This window comes from Alosa pseudoharengus, unplaced genomic scaffold (assembly GCF_046254945.1).
Source record: "Alosa pseudoharengus isolate Yale_2024_CS ecotype anadromous, Long Island Sound unplaced genomic scaffold, YU_APseudo_1.1 YU_APseudo_1.1_scf_13, whole genome shotgun sequence".
NCBI classification, from domain to species: domain Eukaryota; kingdom Metazoa; phylum Chordata; class Actinopteri; order Clupeiformes; family Clupeidae; genus Alosa; species Alosa pseudoharengus.
Genome location: NW_027468598.1, coordinates 24,571,863 through 24,598,660, shown reverse-complemented (window position 1 = coordinate 24,598,660; position 26,798 = coordinate 24,571,863). Strand labels below are relative to the sequence as shown.

Genomic DNA, 26,798 nt, shown 5'->3' with positions numbered 1-26,798 from the left:
GTTTTGTAATATAATTGCACAAATATCTGCCCATTCCCCACAGAGATTAAAAGTAGGCTACAAATGCAGTCCGTCTTAAAGAACAGCCTGTTATTTCCCCTGAGAAATCTTTCCCCTGGAATTTCAACCTGATAAAAATGAAACGCCCTGAGCACTGAAAATGCCCTCTCCAAAAAGAGACAGGGATGACAGAACAACGCTTCCAGGATGCACTGCAGAGGCTATCAACAGTAATAAAATGGACAAGACACAAGTTACCATGTCTGTTCCAGACACCCCTTCCAAACTCCCAAAGCTGACGACAGAGTATCGGACAGGCCTTGTCCCCTTCCCAGGCTCTTGGTCCAACTTGCCCCTAATTGGTACTCTAGACAAACCAGACCTGTCACCTCATTCACCACCCGTGTCCATGGTGGAGCTTCCACGGATGGTTTCCACAGTGGGCTCTGAGTTGGCCTCTGGTGAGTCACTATGGATGGAGGGCCCTTTGGTGATGCCGTCAGTGTTAGGAGCAGACATTCCTATTAAGGTTGAGCGGTCATCTTGTGAGAATTCAGCAGTAGACAGGTGAGTGAGATACGGACGTGAGACTTCTTCTAGATCTGTATATTGAGGTCTGTCTCTGCTTCAGAATAACAAGTAATATTACTGTGTAGGCCTACAACCTGTTCAAAGGTCTGAATTTGATTACAATATGTTTTAATTAATAGCAATACGACCATAATAGCCATCAGATCAGACCATACGACATGTTAAAACAGACCATGCTACCTGTTTACAGTTTCGCAAATGAAGGAGCTGACAAGCCTAAGTGCACTGATCAAGGCAATAAGACGATAGCAGTAAAAGAGAGCAAGTCCAAAGCTAAACCACTCACTGGTGTTGAAGCTGTAGAAATCCTGGCAAAAAAGCGGCACCTCGGAGAGTTGCAGTTCTATCACTTCCACAAGGTGGAGAGTGTGCATTTTAGGTAGGTCAAGACTTTTGCATGCTTTTTTATCCGAAACACTTTTCCCCTGTTACCATTAAGTTAAAATGGTGTGATTTGTTGTGTTATTCCTAAATTAGTATTTGAAATACACCATCGATGCCCTACTACTCAGTGCATAAATACTCTATAACTATGCATATGTTTTTGTGTTTGTTTTGCAGGCCATATGATTTGCAGATGGTTCCCAGTAATAAGGCTGGAACAGATTACTACATCTTTTCACCGTACACTGTGATGCATGTGCAGGATGGCTGCAACACAACAGTCCTGTCTCTGGCCGAGTGGTACAGAGAGGCTGTGCTCTGGCGGAGTCTCAGAGACATTCAATTTTTCCGAGACTATTTACTACGCAAGGCTTTTACCTGGTAACCCATGTCTCGTTGAAACATCATCTCTGAATCAATGGTAGAATTGTGAGCACAGGCTAGTTTATTGGCATGGCATGCTATTCTTTCTGAATTGTAATAATTTCTATTTTTCTTAATTTGTAAATTAACCCAGTGCATAGTACAGTAAGTTATATTAAGACCAATGGACTGTGCCAGCAGAGGTGATTAAAAAAAGGTTTTGGTAACATGGTTTAAAGTTTAAGTGCTTGTTTACATGTATAACTTACGGTAGTTCTCTCCCTGTCGGACCAGGTGGCAGAGGAATGTGCGACGAGTGACATTCCAACGCAGGGCCAACCTGCTGCAAGAGCAGCTCCCCATAGCTGTGCCGCACTTCAGGGATGCTCTCCTCCAAATGTCAAGGTGGATTTATGACAAAAATATGTTTATATTATCCCCTGTGAAGTTAGGAAAATGCCATTTATTTGACAAAATGCAATTCTTGACATGTCCAAAGAGCAGCACTGCAATTTGTTTAACAAATACATTAAATTTGGTATGTTTTTTGGACACAATTGTCCATTCAGCCTTTTAAAATTACTGAGTAGTTTTCTCTCTTGTCTCCTTGTTCTTATATTGAAGATTAATTGAAGAGTTGAAAGAGGTTCACTGGCTGCCGCAGGATGTCTCCAAGATGTACACACTTGTTGACTTCCAGATGACTCTCAATGAAAAGAACCAAGAGTCTCAAGTGTTTCTGGAGAAATTCCTTTTGTATCGCTCAATGATATTGAGCATGGTATGTCTTGTCACAGTTAGCATGCATAGAGAGTATAAATGCAACATTTCAGAACTACAAAAAGTGTACTATGAATGACATAAAAAAAGCATGATGTTTAGAAGACTATATTTTTCTATTTTCTGCAGTTGACATGCAGTGAGTTCAATCAACCTTGACTGGTCCCAGTCATTGGTGTAATTTCCAAAGAGGCTAGCCTTCATTTAATGGCTGAAGCCATTTTCTCAATGTTTCTCTTCATATAATTAGCTTTCCAACATAATTCAATTTGTTTTGAAACAGTTTAACTCATTGTCCTTAAAATTAGACCGGCTATTCAATTTTCTATGCTGGGAAACCCCTTTATAACCCCTTGAGTATGCTGATTTGATGCCGTTGGGGCACTGAATGTTTGGTCAACCCCCATCAGTGTTCATTTGTGTGGTATTTCTTGTACTGCATTGATACCATTGTTTTCCTTTGCTCCAAGGAAAACAATTCTACATTGTGTGTTGAATAGAATATTGCAAAATATTACAAAGAAATATTACATTGCTATGGCGTAATTTCTTACCATATTCTCCATCTTCTCCCTGCCATTCAGGTACATGAGGACAGTTATGCGGCCCACCAGGAGCTGCAGCTCCATATTAAGCAGTGCCAGACCAGCCAGCGCAGCCAACCCTTGCACCAGCTGCTGGAGCACCAGAGTGGCCTTCAGAGGGACCTTGCCCATGCTGAGGCCATCCTGCAGCGGCTCGGTAACATGGCCTCTCTGGTGGACTGCATGATTGTGCAAAGTCTGGTTACCATAATTCATCGTGAAGTCACGTCTTTCCTCCATGTAGTTTTGAAGGTGATACATTTTTACACTTTTCTGCTGTCAGTAGTCTTTTGGCTTGTGTGACCCCTGATGCAGGATTTTGTCAGATGACTGTGAATCTAAGCTAATGATTTGGTTGATATCATAGACAGTAATTGAGAATTTCTGTGCAAACACTGTTGCACAAATTGTTCATATTTGATTAGCAGTGTTTTCTACTGTATTTTGGGTCATCCATAAAGAATATTCTCAACTGAGAAACACTAGTGGTTAAAAGTGAACATAAACTGTGCAACCTGTTAGTCTCAATCAACTCAATCTTATACTATCTTCAGATTTCATCTTCAAGATTGTTTGATCACTTGATGGAACTGCAAAGCAAATTCAAATACGCTCACAGATTTGTCTAGGTTCACTCAGGCTAGCTACCTGTGATTTTGGTGATAAAAATTGGTTGTTGAGAAATAAAATTCTTTGTTTTATTTTCCAGAGAGAGAGACCCGAGCAGGTCAGTCTGTTTCAAGGAGAGCTCATCTTTGGGGCAGAGGACAAGTTGACAATGTTCCCACCACTTCACCTGTTTAAGGATGTTTTACATGGCGCAGTGTCATCAGTTGCAGACTTGATTATGCAGGTGAAATCCAATGTTATCACTGAGCTACAGTTTAATCTCAGAACACATTTATGTTTGTGAACTCGCTGGTCTTTTTTCTGATTGACTGTTGCTTTATGTTAGACATTTGATTCCTGTAGCCGTCTGGCTGACGGAGTATCGACCAGCAGTTCCTTGACTACTGTGAAGGCTGGCTTTACTCCAGACATCAGTCTGAATCACAGTACAGGGGAGACCATGACCTCAGGTTAGATTCTGTGATACAACACTTTGCTAATGTTCATGGTTAATCATTATAGATTTAAGGTCAGTCGATTTGTTCTACAGTACTTTTTACTTTAAGGTTATATTTTATAGTGGTTTTCATTAGGTTTGTTATAAACATACTGTACCTATGTATTTATGATTAACATTCAATAGATCTCTGTCCATTTACTGTGGCAATTACGTCTTCAGGTTTACAAAATTGTTTCTTGTCATATCCTCAGTTCTGGAGCCTAAGGGCGGTGTGCTAACAGGTGTGAGCAACACAGACTCCAAGCGTGACACATGTGTACTGGGCAGCAGTCTAGTGCTGCCCCACCAGCCTCCCCTGATGCTGCTTGGTCAGAGGTTGCGGGGGCATTACTTCCCCCTCTCCCAAAAACAGCTGGAGTGGTACCTGGGACTCAGTGCCACAGTGGAGGAGGTAGTGAGAGAACAGGCCAAGATCATGCAGGTAGTACTACAGCATAAGAAAATGGTTATGGTTATGTTTTTTTAACAGACACTTTTTGTACAATAACAATAAACATTATAATAAAAAAAAATATATAAAAAGTAACAATGTAATAGTGTAGCCTATATAAAAATCCCATTCTATTAGTAATGTTTAGTATATATTACCATTATATAATAATAGTAATAATAATAATAATAATAATAATAATAATAATAAATATGTTAGATTGAGAACTGAACCAACTGCATTAAAACCAACACTACTCATGGGTATGACATCCTGTCTGTGTCACTGGCATTATTGTCCCCCTCTCCCAGGATGCTCAGGCAGAAGTACATAAGCTTGGTAAGAGTTTCTCCTGGTTGGTGGACATTCATTTGTTCACTAGCCATTGGAGTGCAACCTCCCTGAATGCCATGAGGGGTTGGACCTCTGTGCAATATGAGGAGTGCATTCAGAAGATTCGCCTTTGGACAGATCAATTGCGCACCCTGCCACCTTTTTTCACAACATCTAATAAGCTTTTCACTGTGAACTGCATCCAAATCCAGAACAAAATAGGTGAGTGTGATTTTAATTTTATATAGCTTAGGGCTTTAGCCGACACATTTGTTCAATGCTTGATATATGTAAATAATAGATAAACAAATGTCCATATTGGTTGCAAAGACAAATGCAGCTGACACAAGGACCAGAGTTATGTTGTCCAAGTGTTGGAGATGATATCTGAGGATGGAAAAAGCTGCTTGAATAGGTCTCATACAAATGGCATGATTACACATGCGTTGTCTTATTGAGAAGTTATGGTTTGTTTTTGTAGGACCATTATTGAACTCTATTGAAGAGGATTTCCTCTCCCTGATAACAGAGGAGATTCAGCTGCGCTCTGAGAATCTGATCTCGGAGCTCAAGAGTGTTGTGGATGGCCTGCAAGCTCAGCCTGCTGACTTCAATGACTTTACTCATTTTGCCAGCATGGTACAGCTTTTATTGTATAGACTTTTTACTTGTATAAAATCGGTCTGTGCCACTCATACAAACATTACAATCAAATGAAAGCTAATGCAAATAGAGGATGCATAATATGGAGTTCAAGTGGTGTTTTTCTTCTTGCTGTGTGTTATTATGCAGGTGGAACGCTGTAAGAAGATGTCAGAAGAGGCACAGCCACAGCTAGAGTACATCGATTCCCTCCAGGAGACCCTCAGCAGAAACTTCAGACGCATCACTCCTGAGGAGGTGGCACTGGAGGAACAGGTGGGAAGGCTGTGTTGAGGCTGCTGTACACTAACCTGACCCTAGCCAGATGAATTTCGCTCCGCCTAGCTCCACTCATCCATCTGGAACCGATCCATTGAAGTGTTGCTTCAGAAGGCTGGGCCTAATCAAAAAATGCTTGCATATGATTGAATAAGCCACTTGTCCGTCATCTATTGACGTGCTACTTCAACCACTCACATCAAAGCCAACCCGTGACACTAATAACAGTCTCACAGTCGCTTCTACGCTATGTCACATCTATGAAACTCCCGCCCTGCGTCCTGATTGGCTGTATCATAAAAATCGGTTGCAGAAATCACTCTCAATGGAAGAGGTCCCAGATGGATGTGAGTAAAGCTAGGCGGAGCTAAGCGGAACAAAATTCATATGGCTAGGGTCAGGTTAGCTGTACACCAGATACGACATAAAATAACACAAATGTTCACAAACCTGTAAGATACATGGCAGACACAATGAACAGCATGTACTGTGTGTAAGGTCATGCATCACTTGTACACTCCTAGACAATCACAGCTGGTGAGCTAGGCTGCTATGCTTAGTTATGCTGGAAGAACGTTAATAAGTACACGTGCAGCACTTGTGTCTTTCTCAGTGCCTGCATACATAGATGCGAAAGCTAGTGAGATAGCATGATTTAGCAATGCCTTCTAGTAGTCAGTTGCTGCCTAAACTCAATTTAGCAATTAAATTGTCTCATTATAGGTGTTATTATAGTGGATGGAATCCACTATCTTGAAATCTCCTGGCTTCTTCTTCTTATTATTATTATTATTAGAGTGCATGAAAAATGCACTCTACTGTTATCTGATTTCTTCTTATTACAGTGCATGAAAATGCACTGTTCTGTTATCCGAAGTCTTCTTCTTATTATTATTATTCTTCCCACCAAATTTCTGCATCTAATTCAGCTTTAACCATTTAACGTAGAAACTTCGTTCAAACTTTGTAACGTAGGTCTTGAAAAGGACACTTGAGGAATGTATTTTTCACTTTTGTAAACTTTATACTTTTTGAGATATTAATAAAAAACAAGCTTATTTTTCCCCATAGACTTTGCATTGGCACTATGACATCACAATGGGCTAATTAACTTGATTTGCACCTGTATCAACTTCCAGCTGCTAAACTAGGCCCCATCAAAAAGCCAGTTAAACTGATTGCACCTGTATCAACTGCTTTCTGCTCAACTAGGCCAACTCTCTCTGTGTATCTCCATTCTACATATAAGGATAAGGATATAAGGCACATTCCATCCAACTTTCTATCCATTCGTCCTCTTTAAACCATTCACTCATCCACCCATTAAACTATCCCATCAACATCCATTAAACAATCTGCCTATCAACATCTATTCAACTTTCTGTCTATCAACATCCATATACATTTAACTTTTAAACTATATAGGCCTACTCTGTCTCAGGCTTTAAGAATACTGTACAATCTGGCTCTCTTAAGACTACAGATCCTGTTCAACTATTTCCTCTGTCCTCACTACAATTATTCCCTATTAAATAATTTAACCGTTTAAACTACTCAACTATTTAACTGTTTAGCTATTCCAACCGTCATCAACTATGTCTCCCGCCAACTGTTTCCTCTGCCTACAACTGTTTCAAAATAAAAGTCCTCACTACAATAATTCCCTATTAAATAATTTAACAATTTAAACTATCCAACTATTTAACTGTTCAGCCATTTTAACTGCCAGTTGTCATCAACTACAACTCCTAATGCATACAATCTGGTGCTCCCTAAAACTACACATCCTGTTTAAGTGCTTCCCGTGTGTCAAAATAAAAGTCACAGCCATACCTCATGCTTTGCGCATTATATCTCCAGAACGGCTTGACGCATATGCTTCAAATTTGGTACAAGTGTTTGTATGGACTCAAGGATGAAGTGAGTTGATGTTGGAGGTCAGAGGTCAAATGTCAAGGTCAAAAACACCTTGAGTGTTATATCTCAAGAACGCCTTGACACACAAGGTCTTTTGGTACACTATTGTAATTCCTCTGGCATTACATTTCTAGTTTGTTTAAATATGCAGAGTAAAATGTTTGTATGAATACAGTCTCCCTCTCTCTCTCGTTGCAGATTAATACCATCCCTACCCATTCATAAAGTTGAAATTGTTGTGATAAGATAATAATATGCAATTTGTGTTTGTGTGCCCTATGTGCAGATGCTCGATTTGTGGGACCAGTTTGTATTCCACCTCAAACAGGCAGAGGAGACAGTCAGCCAGTGCCTTCCTTCAATGGCAAAAACCCTTAATAACAGCTTCCAGTCCCTTAAGCAGGAACTAGAGGACATGGTGGCAGGTGTAACCATGGCTGACTACCTGGATCCCAACCAGAATGCTGCCCAGGTGGTCTCTAAACTCAAGGTTATGTGCAGACAGCTAAATGTTAGCTCTGCACGTTTGAGGGAGCTAAGCCGAACTAGTAGAACCCTGGGAAGTAAGTTACTAAACTAATTTTTTAATGTTTAGATACTGAAAGTCCATGTTATGTTTTACTCATCAGCTCACACTCATCACACACTTTTTACACAATTAACCTTTTAGAGGAGCCACTGGATTTGACCTTTGTGGATGAAGCCTTGCGGAAGATTGAGACCCGAAAGGAACTTTGGGAGCTCATGACAGTCTGCAAATCACAAATCCAAGAATGGATGCTACTACTCTTCAGTAAGGTGAATATGAAGTACAACACTTTAGTTGTCACACTAAGTATACATTAGTGACAATTCCACATGGTTTATATTGGACCATGTGTTTGACAGTTTGTGGTGGGAAAAGCTCAGGAGAAGGTAGAGGAATGGCAGCAACACGCGTCAGTTTTATCAAGAGTCATCCCATCTGATGATGCTGTGCTGCAAGGGGCTCTGCGTATCATGGAGGACTTTAGTCAACAGCTACCCATGTTGGCTGAACTTAGCAGTCCGACACTGAAGCACAAGCACTGGAAAAACATTTTTAAAGGTTGGTTGAAATGCTGCATGTTGTTGAATCAAGGTATAGTAAACAATCAGGCATTTTAATAATTGTTATATGTGTATCCACCACTGAAGCTATGGGACTGCTATATGCCCCTCAATGGAATCTTACCGTGGCAGATCTCATGTCAAAAAAGCTACTGGAGCATCAAAAGGCAATCAAAAAGGTCAGTACAGAATAAATGTCTTAGTGTTAATTCTATAGCGTCTTTTGTTGGCCATGGTGTAGCTTAATACCCATAGACATGTACTGTAGACATTTTCAAGTATGTAATATTGAATATCAAGTATGTAGTCACCTGTTTACTAATAAATCAATCATCATGCAAAGGCAGTCATTGATGTAACATCTCTACACAATGTATGTTTTAAAGCTATCAAGCTAATTTAATCAAGCTCACTACCAGGATAGTGATTTAAGCTTTTGGTCACTATAGATCTGCAGAGATGCTAAAGCAGAGGCAGATATGGAGCAAGTTTTCCGGAAGATTCAGCGGAACTGGGAAGGGGCTCACTTCCAGCTTGCAAAGTTCATAATCACCGTGTGGGATGAAGACAAAGCACAGATGGGGAATACCCGAAAGAAGAAGTCCGTTATCACACAGCAGTCTTGTGACAGTGGCACATTTACCATAATTGGTTGGTTAAACATGTTTATTTAAAAATACTCAGTACTCTTAGCAGCTACTAGAGTTGTACAAAAAGACTATAGCGTTATAATAATGATGTTAACAACAGTTTTCTTTATCCTTGCTTTATAATTGACACTCTGATGTTTGATTGTCTAAATCATTCAGGACTGGACACACTCCTTTCTGAATCAGAGGACAGTGTAATGACCCTGTCAAACATGCTGGTCTCCCCTCATGTGGCTGATTTCAGGCAGGACATTGAAAATTGGGTGCATCTATTACAAGAGCTTGGTAATATTCTTATAGAGCTATGATCCCATTAAATTGGTTGTTCCCTGCCATGTATATATTTATTCATGTAAGGCTTATATTTATCTTATGTTTTCTTGGTGTACGACCTTTGCAGAGGAGCTGCTTCACTATTGTGAAATGTACCAAGAAAAGTGGGTCTTTCTAAGTAAAATGTTTTGTGAGACAACAGTAAAAAATCAAAGCTCTGAACTGGTAAGTAGAGATAATATTATTGAATTATTGTCCTTCGATTTTTTTCCATTTGGACCCCTACAGGTCCCTTAATCTCTCAACATTTTTGACTTGTCACTTGTCACAAAAAATTTAATCTCAGCTATAGGTTTTAATCATGCACACATAGTTTTGAAATATCTGGATGTGGGTGGCACATTTAGCGTTGTATGACTATCAAGACGAATCAAGATCAAGTATGTATATCATTATCATGTGGTTAGTCTCCTAGAAATTATGGGCTTTATCACACATTCATTTATTTCCTCTTGCAGTTGGAGAAATTCCAACCGGTGGACAAGATATTCCGAAAGATGATTCAGATAATACTGAATGACCCACAAGTACTGAACATTGTGCATGATAATAAGGATGTACAATCAGCTCACTCCTTCCAGGGAAACAGTTTGCGTGAGCTCATCACTGATGGACTGTTGACTATGGATAAGATTTCCAGTGAACTGACCTATCACCTGGATGCTCCACGGAGGGCATTTCCCAGGCTATGCTTTCTCAGCGATGGTGAGGTGATCAAACTGCTATCACTGCATCCAACACCCATGACTCTGCTGCCAGTGGTGCGCAAGTGTTTCCCAGGAGTACGCTGGCTTGAAGTCCACAGCAAGACAGACATACCCACCGGACAAAATGCTGTTAATCCTAGCAGTGGGATAGATCTGCCAGGGAGCCAGATTTGGGTAAATGGTGTGTATGGTACTCTTAGAGAATATGTGCCATTTCCCAGTCCTTTGGAACCAAATCTTAACCCCTTTGCTTGGTTTGTTCTGCTGGAACAACAACTGAAACAAGCTATGGTTCAGCAGATGATGAAATGTGCCATTGCTCATCAGATGTCTGTATTAACAGAACAAGATGGAGAATGCCATGGAAAAATGAGTGAGACTCTACTTTACCCATCTTCACTTAGAATCTCAGCAGACTTTGCAAGAAATGAGGGACAAACTGAAATGAACAACTCTAGTACCATGGCCACTCTAACTGACTTGCTGTCTCAGTTCCCTCTACAATGCCTTTTGGTGTCAGAGGAAGCCAGGTGGTGCAGTGATGTCCAGAAAACCTTTCAGAACACAAGCAGGGTGAAATGGGAGCGTATCAAAAGCAGGTCCACACTCAAACTTCAGATCCTCTGCCGGGCTATCCAGGATGGGATTATGGACTCCTGTGAAAGAACACACAAGTACCGTCACAAAATGGCATCCTTACGAGCTCTGGTTTTACTTAACATGAAACACTCCAGACAGTTGTCCCAGCTGATGCAAGTGAAAGGTGAATTCGAATCGTCTTTTGTGTGGCACAGGCTAATGAAATATCACCTTGATTTACATGCTAATCAAAATGACAGAGAGCCACCGTTAGGCACCCAAGAGAGTCACTGCAATGCTACAAAGTCATGCTATATTGAGATTTTGGGAAACAAACTCACCTATGGTTATGAATATGTAGGACCTGAGAACTGGATGATAGTAAGCAGTCCTAGCACGGAACGAGCTGTCTTGGGAATCCTACTTGCCCTCACCAACTATAGGTGTGGGTTAGTCAGTGGGCCTTGCATGTCTGGAAAGAGAAATACTGTGGTTAACTTAGGACAAGCTTTAGGACAGCATGTGGTGACATTAAAATGTCACACCAATACGCATCCATCTGTTGTTGGCCAGATGTTGTTGGGAGCTCTGAAAACTGGATCATGGCTTGTGCTGGAATCAGTTGACTCTTTGACTCAGGGAGCTCTGTCGACATTGGGACAGCAATTATCAGACATACATCAGTCCTTTTTGTCATTGCTTGGCAACACCCAGTCAAACAAAGACACAGGACACTGGTTAAATTACAGGTTTGAGGACACTGTTGGAGACATTTTCAACAAACCTGATATGATGGAGGGCCTGATGGTTTTCACAGGGAAATCCATTTTAGCAAAGCTCAGTTATGGCTGTGTTGCCATCTCATCAAACAGCTACTCAGTTAAGATGCCAGAGAATTTAAGATTTGCGACTCGGCCTATCTCATTAACTGTACCTGACTATACCATCATTATGGAGGTATTGCTCACCTCCCAAGGATTCACAGATGCCCCTGCAATTAGCCGAAGGTTAATGTCTCTCTTTAGCATGGCAAAAGACTCCGTCTGTCTACCTGACATAATCACTGGTAGCCAAACATCCTGGCTTGCTCTTATCAATAGTATCATAGCTACCTCCAGTTACCACTTACACAAGTCTAAAGTAGAAGAATTCCGTAGAGACAGCATGGTCACAGAGGATGTCCAACGAGTTGTCAAGCCATCGGAAGAACTTAGCATTGTAAAAGGTCAGACCTCCAGATTCAACAAGACTGCAGCAATTTTGAATTCTTTGGCTGAAGAACAGGCGGTTGTCAAGGGAATTCTTTCAGTAGTAATACCTGCCATTTCAGACCACCAGAAATCCTGTCAATTTCGCAGAATTTTTGAGGAGCTCTTTCCAACCTTTCGGTCTTTACCAGTCCTTCATCACTTCAATGAAGAAAGGGACCAGTTCAATCTCAAAAATGCTCTGGCTGAAGAGCTTCAAAAAACAGGTCTTCATGCTGACAGTGGGGTGATTTCCAGTGCCCTGACCCTATTTCAGTCCCTGAAGTTCTCTCAAGCCGTTCTAATGGTTGGTCCAGCTGGTAGTGGTAAGACTACATGTTATCAAGCTTTAGCAGGTGCACTCCGCAAACTTGCTTCCAGGATAGTGGAAGTTGATGAGGAAAATTTCAATGAAGGACAAACCTCAAACTCAGAACTTCAGGTCCCGGCCTCCACTAGTTGGTATTGGGTTTACACTGTGGTCTTGTTCCCCAATGCAATGTCACATGAGGAAATCTTTGGTGGCTGCTCAGAAAAACAATGCACATGGCGGGATGGGGCTTTCACAAAAGTGCTTAGAGAGTCAGAGCGACATGACCTGTCAGCCAACCCTTTCTACAAGGTGGGAAAAAGAAGAGTCCTGGTACAAAAAATGAAATGGTTAGTTCTAGATGGTGACCCATTAGCAACACCTGGTTGGCTGGACAAATTAAGCACACTTGGAACATCACGACCCTTTCTTTCTTTATCATCTGGAGAGAAAGTGTGGCCTTCAAGAGAAGATATGAGGGTATTGGCTGAAGTAACTGACATTAGTGGTGCTTCACCATCTGCAGTGACACAATGCTGTTTAGTGTATTTCTCCGGGAAAGACTTGTGGAAGTCTGTTTGGAAGGCTGAGATGGATGTCCTCTACAGGGAGCACACACTAGAGCACAAGACCCTCAAAATGTGGAAGAGCATGGCAGCAGACTTGTTTGCTAGGACACTGACATTCATCAAGCTAAACGCCCTTACTTCGGTGATGTTGGGTGATGAAAATTCAGTGAGAAAATCTAGTCATGGTGTCATAGATGGACTGCAGGAAGTTATGTCTTTCATCAGAATCCTCCATGCTCAGTTGGAACACTGGCGGAAAGGACATGGTATGAAAGCTTCACCAAAAGAAATTGAAAAACAAGGTAAATGTATGTTCTTTTTTGGTTTGTTTAAGTAAAGCCCTTTCAGAATTCCAATTGATAGAAAATAACAGTAATATAGAAGTAGTCTTATATTTGTTTAATTTGTAGATGGCTCTCAAACTTTTTTCAGATTCACTGAATGCTTCCACTTCCACTGAGATCTATGTCAGAAATATGTTTGTGGTGGCCTACATCTGGGGCTTTGGTGGGCATCTACACCCAAGGTGAGTGGAGTGCAGATATAAAATGCAGAACATCACAGCTTATGGTGTTTGACATCAGGTTAATCATTTTTATATCTCTGTTATTTCAGACACTGGCCACAGTTTAGCCATTTTGCTCGTCAGTCACTGTATGAGAGTCGATACAAAGTGGAGTTTCCCAAAGAGGGCTCAGTCTTTGATCACTGTTTCACTCTCAGTGAAGGTAACCAAAGAGAAACTAGTAACACTCTAAGCTGCTCTATTGGCAAAAGTCTGCAACTCCATGCAAATATACCCCAGGTTAGTGCAATATTTAAAATTGATGTAAATGAAATTATATGTACCGGTATAGGTCATTTTCCAGAAAAGGTGCTGATATTTGGAGAAATACTATGGTTTATTGTTGTCTTTTGCTGAAAATATATATATATATAAGATGCTGAAGTTTAAGTCACTGAAATTGGCTGGCATTACCAGTAACCAGTACCAGAACCAGTACCTGTTTCCAAAAATGGTGGGACACTGTTAAAAAAAAATAAAAAAAAATGTGATAATCTAGAAATTTAGTTGTGTAAAGGACAGACAACATGTCAATGTTGTTGTGGAACGTGGAAACTGACCATTATATGAAAATGGTCCAGTGAAAACCTGTGTGGGCAATTAATGGAGCAATGTAAGAACAATGCTCTTCAACCTGAAGTTGTTAATAATTTGGGGATTCCATCATCTATAGTACATACAGTACTATCATTTAAATGTTCAGACAATCCAGAGAAATCTTTGCAAACACAAAGGAGACGAAGGTATCACCTGAAGCCCAACTCGTGCTTATACATACCTGTTCTATTGAAACGCCCTTCCATGCCACTCAAGAGAAAGCCAAGCTCCTTGTGGAGTGGACTTTTAAGCGTTCGGCTGAGGTTTTGTACACTAGAGTGATGGTCTTGACCAACCAGTTGGAGAGCCTTTGTTTCGATAACACACAGCCGACTGACTGCCTGGAGGCGTGGAGCACGCTCATTGGGCAGAGTTTGTGTAACCACATCTCTTCCTGCTGAACGTCAGGGCAAAAAGCAGGTAGCTCGCTGATGCTAATCATAATGGCTGAGGTCAGCACTTTGAGTTGGTTGAAGTGATTTGGATGAGGAACAATATTAATAATCTGCAGGGAAGTGCATGCAAGCTGGGCTCCCTCATAGGGACATCAGGTCATTCACTCACTTGACCGATGTGCAGATGGCTGCCAGGTAAACTTTGAGGGTGGAGGAGGAACGTCCCAGCTCAAATAGATGTTGTAGGAACGTAAGCACTGCTTCGATGGGACACGGCTGTGGGTCACAATCATTGTCAGTGCAATGTAACTCTTCTCGACTTGGTTGAATTTAATTCCCACCATTTAAATGAGAAAACCATGTTAACAAATGACTTACGATGGACCTTACACCTACTGTAGGGAGAGGGAAGTGTAAAATTTAAGTCATTACTTAGTGTTACAAATGTAAAAAATGGTGTTATAAATTTTAGTAGCTCGTAAACTCCAGCGTAGTGGCAGTTTACATTAGAACTAAGCTAAAATGGAACTTAGGCCTACGGCTGCGGCTCTCAGCAGTCTTGCATATTCAGGTGCCCAGGCCCCAGCTCAGGCCCCAGCTCTAGGGCTCCGGGTGCCATATCGCTCCCTGCCCTTGCGTCAGAAGGCCTTTGCGCGTCGGCACCTGCCAAAGTTGGTCGCACAGCTTCGGCCTGAGATTGGCCTGCCACCCATGCCTGGTTTGGCCACTGGGGGGCAGTAAGGATAACCGCGTAGCCAGCGCGCACTCCAATAGGGTGCGTACAGGAGGGTTTGCGGCCATGTGTGCGCACATTCAGCCAAATGTTTGTCGCAAACCTGCGGGTGAAGGTGCCACCCTGATTAATGTGGGCGGCCCATGGAGAGCAGATCTACTCCAGTGTTCTGCGCACCAGGCATGTAGTGATCACAGATTCTGAATGGCCCATGTATTTTTATTTTGTAAATATTTGTTGTCAAACCATTTTTTGTGTTGTTTTCATGGTGATAAATGCTGCTATTTTTGAATCAGCCTATAATTTGTGTATTTACTTGGAGCATTTAAAATATTCTGATTCCTTGTAGTATGAGAGGCATGCCTATCTGCTGGAACTACTGGTGGATGCCAATCAGCCAGCAATTCTAGTTGGGGAGACGGGGTCAGGGAAGACCACACTCTGCCAGTCTGTTCTCAATAAAGGCAGACAGCTCATTCGAGTGCCTGCAACCCCTCTTCTTCACATCCCTGACCTGAGGAAAGCTCTAGAAAGCATGAGATTCCAACATTCCAGAGCGAAGAGAATGGGGAAGAGCATGAATCAGTCTGGAATGTTACTGTTTATTGATGACCTCCATGATGCCCCCCTTGGTAAGTGTATGGCTCATTATGTTTACATTACGCCGCTCATGCTCGCACGCTGCCCCGTCCAGCATCTTTTGTGTTTGTTAACTTTTAAATGCATTTGTCACATCTTGGGCGGTGGTAGTGTAGTGGCGGTGGTAGTGTAGTGGTTAAGGAGCTGGGCTAGCATGCAGTAGCCTGAAAGTTGTAGGTTCAATTCCCAGCTTCCACTGTTGTGTCCTTGAGCAAGGCACTTAACCCCAAGTTGTTCCAGGGACAATGTGATCCCTTGTAATATAGCTGACATATGTAAGTCACTTTGGTCAAGAAGTGTCTGCTAAATGTAATGTAATAATAATAATCTTGATGTCGCGGGTATGCTGGCGACCTTGTTGCTCCGTCCGGCCATCTCTTGTCTTTTTGTTATGTGTCTTGTATTTAGAGACACGTTGGGTGGCACACTGTGCATGTTAAATGCACTATAAAAATAAAACTGACTTAACTTGACTTGACTTTAAACAATCTGATTGTCAGCATTTATTAAAGGTTTCACTTCAACACTCTCTCTAGATGCGTCAGGAAAGGAATCGATGGCACTGGAAATGCTGAGACAATGCATTTCAAGGAGAGGATTTATGACCAGTGATGGTTATCATTTCAAGTTGTTCAGGTCTGGAGCAGTATGTTATTTGGGCACCTGTAGTATACCAGGAAAAGGAAGAAACAGCGGTAACAGAATATCCCAACGCCTAACCAGACAATTTTCTATTCTCCCACTACCAAGTTTGGAAGTTGATATTCTGTTTTCATTTCACTCATCACACTTGCAGAGGTGGCTTAATAGCTTCGCCTGTAAGCCACCAGATATGGCAAGATGCATTATATCAGCAACGCTCAATTTGTACCAGGCAATGTGCAAGAATTTCTGTCCACAAACAAACAGATCCCTGATTTTCTTTTCAGTACATGACCTTCAAAAGGTATTTCAGGGGATGTTTCTCTGGAGTCTACGTGCAGCTACACAACAGGTTACCCAGAAAATGTGTTCTCTCCCAGCTGTTTTAGCACCCTCCGCACTGCCTTTATTTCCTCCGGCAGTTTTGGGTCCAACGGCCAATGTGCTCAATATTGCTCGCCTCTGGATGCATGAGTGCTTACGAACCTTCAGGGATCGCTTAGGCTCTGAAGAGGACATCCAAACATTCATCAAGCTTTTAGCAGAAGTGTCGGAAGGACACTTTGGTAAAAGATTAGCTGTTGAGCCTCTGACAGACAAACAGGACACATCTAGATCTGCATGTCCATCACCACATGCAGGGTCTGTTAGGGCTAACTCAACAGACTTAAAGCAGAAACAGACAGTAGATGGGAACACACTAATAAAGGCCTTGAATAAATCTCAGTTGTCCGAAAAAGTACACTGCAAGGAGAAATCACTCTTCAGTAGCTCAGACTCAAGTAGTGGAAGTGACGAGGACATATGTGGTGAAACGCCTATGAAAAGTAATACAAAGATAACCCCTAAAAGAAGAAGATATGTGGAAAGAGGCAATAAGACAGATGATTTAGAAGGTGTTCAGCTGAACAATAAATTTGGAGCGGTGGTGACAATATTGAAAAGCCCGATGTTGAAGAAGCTTCATAAAAAAAGTCAACAGGCCAAAGAGCAGGTCTATTACAGTCCTTGGGCAACTGCTGTTGATTCTGTTCCTCCCCTCCAGTTCCTTAAAGACATGGGAGCCACCATACATAGCGCAGTGTTCTGCCCAGAACTCCCAGAGCCCCTCAACTCCGTTTCACAGCAGAATAACTTCAAACGCAACTCAGTGTACCAGGAAAGAGACTTGGACCTACTAGCGCAACAGCTAGCGCTCACTGTAAAGGGCAGAGAACAGAAGGAGGAGACAGAGGGCAATGACCAGTGGAAATGCACTGCCAGTTATGCAGTATACAAAGCAAGGGTGCGGCAGCTCAGTCACATCCTGCGTGTCTTGCTAATACCTGGTGGACATGGGGCTCTCTTTTGCACTGCCAAGGGCACGGGACGCAAAACCACGGTGCGTCTAGCAGCCCTTCTGTCTGGGTACAAGCTGATGGAGGTCCATGAGAGGAATGAGGACAAGTTTAGGGAAATGCTCAGGGATGCAGGAAGCCTCACTGGCATGCTGGGTATTAAGATTATATTGCTTGTCCATGAGAATATTAGTCAGGCCATCAGGGATGAGCTTCTCATGGTAATGGCAAGTGGAACTGTGCCAGACCTTTACTCAGAAGAAGATCAGAAAGAATTGATTCAGAGGATCATTACCTCCGGGAACAGTTCACGAAATCGGCTAAGTGATGATCAGGCACTTGATAAGTAAGGGTCAATAACAATCTGATAATAAACTGTTAACTAGAAGAATGGTACAGTATATTTATGAATAACAACAATTATTAAGAGTAAAAGAGTAAAATGACATAATCCTTTTTGTTTTATAGATACTTCAGAAATATTCAAAGGAACCTTCATGTATTCTTGCTCCTGCCCTTAATTAAAGATGGTGCTGACAGATTTGTCAAGTGCGCAGTACTTTCAGCACATATTAAAAAAGCGCTGCGTCTTTGCCACTGTGTAGAAATCTACTCACCTTGGACAGGTCAGGATTTGGTTGAGATTGCCCGTCACCAATTTAAAGACCACCCCCTAAATGCTGACATTGAAGGTAAATGTGTTGCCATTGAAGATGCATGTGCCCAAATCACCAGTTTTCCCTGATGACTGATTCTGTTGTACTTTTTTGTTGTTTCAAATCAAGTTTTACCTGGTATGTGTTGCTAATCCCAGTGTCTTCCCTGTTCTTAGTCGATAGAGACACTTTAACAGCGAGCATATCTTGGGCTACGGCTTGTATTCATCAGTCAGCTGTGAGATACGCTGACAACTACCTTCCAGGCCAACAACCATTTACCTCTCAAAAATATGTGGAACTGATAGCAAACTACCTCCAACTCTGTAGCCATATGCGTAGCCATGGTCAAGGCCATGCCAATAGGTGAGACTTGGGGTAAGGGGAATGACCAACACAGAAATTAAAATAAAGAAGTGGAGTTGACTTGATAAACACCAATGCCTCCACTCTTTTGTCAGGATGGTTATGATTCTTTCACGTGTAAGCGATATTGCAGACATAGCTCAACAAAGCAGACAGCAAGTCATCACCCTGAAGGATAAATTGAAAACTATGCACAAGGTAGTTATTAGAATTTACAAAAATGTTTGTACGGATAAATGGTGTATAATGGACATGGAACAATGGACCCAATACAAATCATTTGAATCTTTTTAAGGACCATGCTCTGTTGCTACGAGCTAAGGAAACAGAACGCACAGTGTGTGCCCGGACACGTTGGCACTCCATCATGGAGAAAAACCGCCTTGCACAGCTAGAGGAGCAGGCTTACGAAGCCAACAAGCAGGTCGAAGATGCTTTAAAGCAGGTTAGTTACTGATGATAAAACAGGGGAGGGTCTGCACATTGTAGCTCCAGAAAATATTTATCTCTTCAAAAAGCAATTTTTCAATCCCCCTGGATCTTCTTCAATCCCGTGGGATCGAAACATTGTCTTTTGCTGAGATAATAAAATAAATATGTTGTGGAGCTATACTGTGCAGACCTTCTCTAAATCATGAACTGATGACTTTATGCCTTTTGCCGACTTTGCCCATGCTTTCTTGTATAGGTAACCCAACTGTACCAGAAATCTGTGAATGCTCTGAAATGTTTAAGTCAAGTTGACCTGGAAGAGGTCAGGCGATACCGTTGCCCACCTGAAGGAGTGGTGTTGGTCATGGATGCAATATGCATGCTCTTTGACTGCCCCAGGAATTGGGAAAGTAGCAAAAAGCTCCTGGGGCAACCTAATTTCTTTCAGGTATGAGACCAGCATAAAGTGATGCATTTTTAATTTACCAACAAAAACATTCACTCATTAGTTTAGATGAAATAAGAAACATTAATGCAACATTATGGATGAACTATTTTAGACATGTCTGAATTTAAATATTAAAATATTTACAATATTATTTTTTTTCTTTTCGGTTATACTCCCACCCTTTATTTAAATTGTCCTTGTATTATGTCTGCTGCATCTAGGAATTGGAATTTTATGACCGCAGTAGCATTAATGACAAACTTTACAAGAAGCTCTCCAGTATCGTGCACATGGCGGAGTTCCAGCCAGGTGTGGTGCGCTTCAAGAGCCGCGCCTGCGAGTCCCTCTGCAACTGGGTGCGGGCGCTGTACGAGCACGCCAGCGTGCTGCGCACCATAGCTCCGCAGCAGGCCCAGAAGAAAATTATGGACGCCAGCGTGGAGGAGAGCCGCGAGCACATGCAGGAGGTCTGCATGCAGGAGGAGTTGTCAAGAGAGCGCTACCAGGAAGTAAAGGGCAAGATTGAGGTCAATCGCCAGGGCATGGAGGACGTGTCGATGCAGGTGCGGTTGAAGGACGTGCAGGAGCGGGAGGCGACCAACACCCTGAAGCAGATTGAGTACCACATAGCTAAATGGAAAGCTAGAAAAAAGGTACCAAGATTCAGCACATGCAGTACGATAGTGCAATTTTAATAACTTTGCTAATTTCAAATACATTACTGGCTATAATTGGTTTAGCTGAAAATCTTCCAAGCTTGGTTAATTCTCATAGGAGGGTTTTCAGGTTTAGCCTTTGTAGACTCATATCGCTAGACATTTTGCAAAAGGTATTGTTGAACATATTGTGTATAAAATCCAGGTTTTTGTGTTAGAGACTAATGCCAAATTGTCCTATGGATAAAAACAATGTCTCAGTCCACTCTAAATGCTACTTTGAATATTGAATACAGTTGTTCTGCATTTTGCTGCCCATAGGAAATAGAGATGAACATTCAAACAATTCCTGGTGATGCCCTTATCTTGGCGGCTGTTATCATTTACTTTGGTCATTTTGGATCCGATGTCCAAATGGAGCTCCTTGATAAGTGGCGTGAGCTGTGTCTTCATGGTCAGACCAAGTCCAACCTTAGAGATCCTAGAGCATCGTTAGTAACTGACTCTTTGGAGAGCTCTTTGGATATCCCCCCAGCCTTCGCCATCCCCATGGACAAGCATCTGCAGAAGGCTTTAGCAAGGACCATAGGAGATGAGCAGTGCGTGGATCCGTGTGTATCTCCAGGCTCTGTCATAAAGTTGCTTTTATGGTTCTATAGAAGTGCTTGGGTCTCACGTTGGCCTTTACTGGCCGACATACAGCAACATGAAGAATTCCGTTCACAGTGCATGGGTGAGCATGTAGTACCTGGAATTGTGCAATACACAAATACATTGATACTTTCTTGAGACGTACGTTGTTGTTTCTTTTCCAGGAATTAAAGGTAAAGTTAATGTGGAGAATGAGTACGGGCTGGTTGTCAGTGCTGATGACCCAGATCTTCTGGACAAACTGAGTCATGGAGCAGAGAAAGGTTTGGATACTATGTAATGAAAAACTGACAAGAGACAGATGTTCGACAATGAGTTTTCTTTTAGTACTGTCCATGTGGGTCTGTTATGCAGATGTGGTTTGTATTAGCTGCTGAACTAGAGCTATAACCAAATTTGCAAACAATTAATACTGAATAGTTAATCAAAATTGTTGTGTTGGGACAGAAATTAATATATTGATTGGTGTGATTTTACGATGAACTCACAATCAAAATCTGCCAGCCAACAATCTAGCATACTCCTGGAAGACACATAAAGATGTTGGCCAATTATGTAATTATGTCATTAATTTTTATATCAGAATAAAAATACAGGCACAAAGTCAGCCTCTTTTTTCCTTCAGTGTTTTCAGGGCATGCTAGAACATCATGAGAGAGACAAGCCAAGACATTTTTTCCATAAAAAAACCTTGCAGATGTTACATCTCAGACAATGCTATAAAATAATTGAAAAGTGTGTGGCATGACTCCTTTACGTAAAAAACGGCTTAACTGGCCTCACTATCCCCTATATTGTTTGTTTGTGACTACAGGACTAAAGGTCATGGTGACTCACCTTGAGCGTCTTATGCCCAGCCCAGAATTTCTGAAGTTCCTGGTTCATCCATCTGGTAGCCGAACTCCTGGTTTCATATGTCCTGTTCGGTCCTCCCATCCCGATTTCTGCTTGTTCTTCAGCACCCCACTATCAATGAGGGCTGTGCTAAGGGGTCAGACAGATTTCTACATAGTTCTCATACTTCTCTAGATGCCTGGTTAACCTCCTGTACCTTTTATGACTTACCAGTGGATCAAATGCAAAATGAGAGCAACACTGACACCAGTTTTATTGTTATATTTATTTAACTCTAAGCTTAGCTTTTGTTTGTGTCCTTGTCTAATGATTGTAGAGATTCATCCTGTGATATTGAAGGAGGTTCAGGTCATTGATCTGTCTCTGAGCTCTACTGAGCTGAAAGAGCTCATGATGAGTGAGATTCTACAGTCGGAAAATCCAGACCTGTGGTCACAGCACTTCCAGATCAGAAGTAACAAACAGTCACTGGAAAACAAGTTACACCACGAGGAGGTCAGGGAGAAAAAAGTGCTTTTGAAGAATTGTACTGTAATGGAAGACAGGAAAAGGGGTGTTGTTCAGGAAAAGATATGGAAATGAAACTTCCTTTTGGGTTGATGTAAAAATTGTTTCATAAAAGTGTATGTATGTATGTATTTATTTATTTAACCAAATGTGAGTAAAATATGAAGTGTACTTTGATGAGCAAGGCATTCAAGTATTAGCTGTCTTAAGTAGTAAGTCAATTCCTGGCAAGTGTTTACAAGAAAGTATATATATCAGAGAGTGAACTGTTGGTCTGGAGAGAATATTGTGTGCCTGTTTGTCACCTCCCAATGCAGATGTCGCTCATGGAGTACGTCCTCCAGTCCTTCACCCCTCTTCAGCAGGACCTTGCCTTCCTCCCGCGTGTCGCAGCCTGTCACAAGGCCAGTCAGAAGCGGCAGGGCGACATTGAACAGTGCTCCCAAGAGCTTGAGCGCCACAAGCCGCTGCTGTTTCACTACCGCTTCATCACGGACCTGGCCGTGGCCTTCTACCAGGCCCTGCAGCAGGTGGCCGTCCTGTCCCCCCTCTACCTGTTCACCCTGCACAACTTCCTGACCGCTTTACGCCACGCTCTTCTGTCCAAGGGGCAGCCGAACGTGTCGTGCAACAGCGAGGGCTCTGCGATGGCCAAGGTGACCAAGCGGATCGTGCTGCAGCTGATGGCCCACTATCGGCCCTGCGTGTTCCAGAGCCACTTCACCTTGCTCCGGCTGCTGGTGTCTGTGGCCTTGTTTGGGCACAGCGAAGACTACACCAAAAAGGAGCTAGAGGCCTTCCTCTATGGCCTGAGCGGCCCCCTGCAGGTTTCACTAGATAGTGCGCCATGCCTCGAACTCCCAACTTGGATCCCTTCCAGCGTCCACGCAGAGCTCATGCAGCTTGAGAAAATCCCACCCTTCCGCGGGCTCATCAAGTCGTTGGCAGCCAATGCCGACCAGTGGCAAGAGTACCTGAGTTTCCCCTCCTCCACTGTGATTGGTCCCATCCCCTGCCAATCACATGCCCATCTGTCCACCATGCAGCGGGCCCTCCTTTGGAGGACGCTCTTCCCCAGCTGGCTGGCGGCCGTTGCCGAAGACCTCGCCGCCTGCCAGCTGGGTCAACCGGTTCACTCGGCCCCACAGGTGGGCTCGACTCGGGCCCCGCACACAGGCTGCCCGGAGGCTCTCGCCCGCTACCTGAACAAGAACGATGGACCGGTGATCATACAGCTGCCTCACCCAAGCCAGGGGGTGTCAGCAAGCGCCCACCCGATCCACTGGCTCACCCAGATCGGCCAGATCCCCGGTGACACGAGAGTGGTGAGTTAAATTATTCTACTAAATGATGTTTCCACATGAGTGTGTAGAAAAATTGTTTGTTATTGTGACTGATGCCACAGAATTCACACCATTACAAAGAAAATGTCATGTCAAATTAGGTTAAAATAGTGACTACAACCTTGCACTAAAGCACTGTTTTTGAATGTGGTCAAAGGTCAAGATGATCTCTTTGGGGACAAATAGTGAGAAAGACTTGATCCTCAGAGAGCTTGAACAAGGTGCTGAGAGAGGCCATTGGGTGGTCCTGAACAACTGCCATCTTGTGAAAGAATGGGATGAGGAGGTAGTCCGCAAACTCACTCATATATTATCCCTAGCAGCTAAAGGTGAGTATCACGTGGAGACTTGCTTACATTTTATGAGGGATATGCAGTTGCAACATGAGCTTAGAGCAGACATATGAATTCTGAGCTAAATACATTTTAACCATTTTTGCCATATTCTCTCACATGTAATGATGGCCACTGCATGTTTGAATATGGTTCACTACAATGAACATAAGTAAAGCCCCTCTGCAGCACCAAGACGGATGTGCCTACAGTGTATTGTATACATTGTATACCTTTTTCACTCCAGGACCCAAAGTGGAGGTAGACGAGACATCCCCTTTTCCTATGGATCATGTCCATCCTCTGTTCAAGGTTTGGTTCATAACTCAGGGGGAAAACCCACGTTCGGTGCCAGGTACTCATCTTTTTGTATTATTTTTTTCACTTTGTATATGACTATTTATTAGTTGACTTTTTTTTATTTTAACCAAATGTAAATGTAACCTCTCGTTGCAGCTGTTGTGAGAGTATGTGCCCTTCGCCTGGTGTGCGACTCTCCCTGGGACCTGAAGGAGCAGCTGTGCTCGTCCCTGTACTGCGTTGCGTCTCACCTCGCCTCCAGCCCACCCCCCCACAGCTCCAGCTCCATGGGGGCCATTCTCCGCTGTGCCACTCTGCACTCTGTGCTGCTTCAACGACAAGCCTTCCAGTACTTGGGTCAGGGCAGCCTCTACAACTGGTGAGACATTTTGCCCACCTCTCACAGCACATTAACTGAATGAATACTCAACTCTGTGTAGATCAAATGTTGTTCTTTCATGCATGACATGTAGGTATAGTAACAAAGAAATTCTGATTAGAAACGTAAAATCTGTAGCTGAAGTAGTTGGCTAGTACATGCAGGATTTTAGTGGGTGCTTTAGTATGGAATTTGTTGTTTTACAGGACACAGGAAGACCTTGTGACTCTGATAGAAGCTCATATCCAGTTAAGCAAACACTGCAATGACACAACTGAGGCATTGGAGTATATTGCAGGTAAAGGCCCTCTTGGTCATGTTGAGAATTAAGGTAGATCTCTAGCCATCATTGTTGAATGATTTTCTGATATGAAAATGTCATTTTAACTTAAAGATGAGGGAAAAAAATGTACTGTTGCACTGATGTTGTTTTGTCCCAGCGTATCTGGTGTATGGTGGTCATGTGTCTGACTCTGCTGATCTGGAGGCTGTGGTGGGGGTGACCAGGGCCTGCCTACGGTCTCCCTCAGCCTCGTGGGGCAGCGGTCCACACACTCTGGCACACATCATCAGCACTTCTGGCCACTTAGGTAAGCACATGTGTGTGTAGATCTCCTCCAGCTGTCAGGAGTGCAGCACTAATGGTCCTTTGGCCTAATACATCTGGAAGTGAATTAGTCTGTAGAGGTTTCAGAAGTCACAGTCCAAATTTGCTGCAATTGTGTGACTTTCTATTTCAAGTAATACACAACAATGCACAAGAAGTCTGTCAGTCGTCACTCATTACCAAGTTTTGATTTGTGAGTTTCTTTTAATCTTATCCATATCCACAGTCCCAAACTCAATCCCTTTTCTCTGCAATCCTGTATTGCGTTTTCAGGCTTCCAGGGTCTTGACCACCATGTTCAAAACCTCCGCGACACCAACAACCCTCTCCTGCTGGGCTTCAGCTCTGGGCTGGCCGTGGAACAGGTCAAACTGCACAGCCACTGTCTGCGCACCCTGCTGCACCTGTCACAGAGCCTGCTCAGTGGCCCCCGAGCTCTGACCAGCACGTGGAGGCATCACACCTTACCTGACTGCAAGGAAACCCGGGCAAAGCTGTTGGCCATTCAGACCTCTCTGCAGCACACGATAGATGGTAAAGGGGTGGGAAGTGGACCCATGCGTGACTTCCTGCTCATGGAAAGGGACAGGTTGGTAGAGCACGTGGCTTCCATGCTAGCCAGCCTCTCCTCACCAAGCCGCAAGACGCCATCCTCTTGGACCGAGTGTACAGTCCAGGCTCTCGGTAAACTGGAGAAGAGAGCCAGTCTGCTGCAAGACTACCTGGGGGAGGACTTGTCCAGCTCGACGTTCTTCGCCTGTTGCCTGTCTGTGTTCCAGAATCCACAAGGCTTCCTTGCTGCTCTCATCAGACAGACTGCTCAAGACAAGCAGAGGGACGTCAGCCAAGTGTACCTCCAATATCAGGTACCAACGAAAATCACACAAATGAATACTTCATACTTTGCCTAAAAAAAAAACATGTACCAATAAATAATTCAGATATTTCTTTTTACAACTAGGATTATCCCAGAATTTTGCAGGTAACATCTGTTGTACAATTGGTTAACATCCTTCTTCTCCATGTACGTCTCCCACTCCAGGTGCAAAACATTTCCGCGTCTCCTTCATCCCTTCCCCTCAACCATGTCTACTTGGGAGGGCTGGAGCTGCATGGTGCCGTGTGGGTTTCCAAGTATGGGGCTATACAGGACACCCTCTCCCACAAGCCATGCCCCTTACCACTGGTACTGGTCTGGGGGCTCGAGAGAGCCGACGAGCGGACTCGAGAGAGCCTCTCCCCTTGCAGTCCCCAGAGTAGTACCTCGGCCTTCCCCGTGTACAACTGTCCCCTCTACCTGGACCCACAGCTCACGGACGGAAAATGGGGCCTCTCGGAGAAAAACATCATAACACATATTCCTCTGGTGTCTAAGATTGACCCAGTGCTTTGTGCTCAGAGGCGAGTGAGGTTGATCTGCACCCTGTAAAACAAGCTCGAAA

General features: G+C 43.1%; 1 protein-coding gene across 1 annotated transcript; it reads left to right on the top strand.

Moving 5' to 3' along the window:
* Positions 1 to 259: 259 nt before the first annotated feature.
* On the top strand, positions 260 to 26,798 carry dnhd1 (dynein heavy chain domain 1). The gene is made up of 40 exons (XM_076281716.1): positions 260 to 567; positions 782 to 970; positions 1,153 to 1,356; positions 1,633 to 1,743; positions 1,963 to 2,119; positions 2,703 to 2,954; positions 3,412 to 3,555; positions 3,658 to 3,781; positions 4,023 to 4,252; positions 4,573 to 4,816; positions 5,076 to 5,233; positions 5,387 to 5,512; positions 7,719 to 7,995; positions 8,103 to 8,230; positions 8,321 to 8,519; positions 8,609 to 8,700; positions 8,971 to 9,172; positions 9,331 to 9,456; positions 9,572 to 9,669; positions 9,963 to 13,068; positions 13,349 to 13,442; positions 13,532 to 13,721; positions 15,556 to 15,838; positions 16,382 to 18,170; positions 18,365 to 18,516; positions 19,164 to 19,291; positions 19,535 to 19,726; positions 19,948 to 20,379; positions 20,704 to 21,115; positions 21,198 to 21,296; positions 21,848 to 22,024; positions 22,205 to 22,383; positions 22,713 to 23,720; positions 23,896 to 24,067; positions 24,318 to 24,425; positions 24,527 to 24,749; positions 24,956 to 25,047; positions 25,190 to 25,339; positions 25,630 to 26,222; positions 26,399 to 26,798. Exons 1-40 carry the CDS (start codon positions 260 to 262, stop codon positions 26,783 to 26,785), a joined length of 13,335 nt encoding a protein of 4,444 aa, XP_076137831.1. The 3' UTR covers positions 26,786 to 26,798.

Bases quoted from the DNA above. Each gene is read 5' to 3' on its own strand.
- dnhd1 (XM_076281716.1), top strand. From the start codon at position 260: ATGTCTGTTCCAGACACCCCTTCCAAACTCCCAAAGCTGACGACAGAG. The intron at 19,292-19,534 runs GTTAGTTACTGA...TTTCTTGTATAG, and splicing joins TCGAAGATGCTTTAAAGCAG to GTAACCCAACTGTACCAGAA. The intron at 24,426-24,526 runs GTACTCATCTTT...CTCTCGTTGCAG, and splicing joins AAACCCACGTTCGGTGCCAG to CTGTTGTGAGAGTATGTGCC.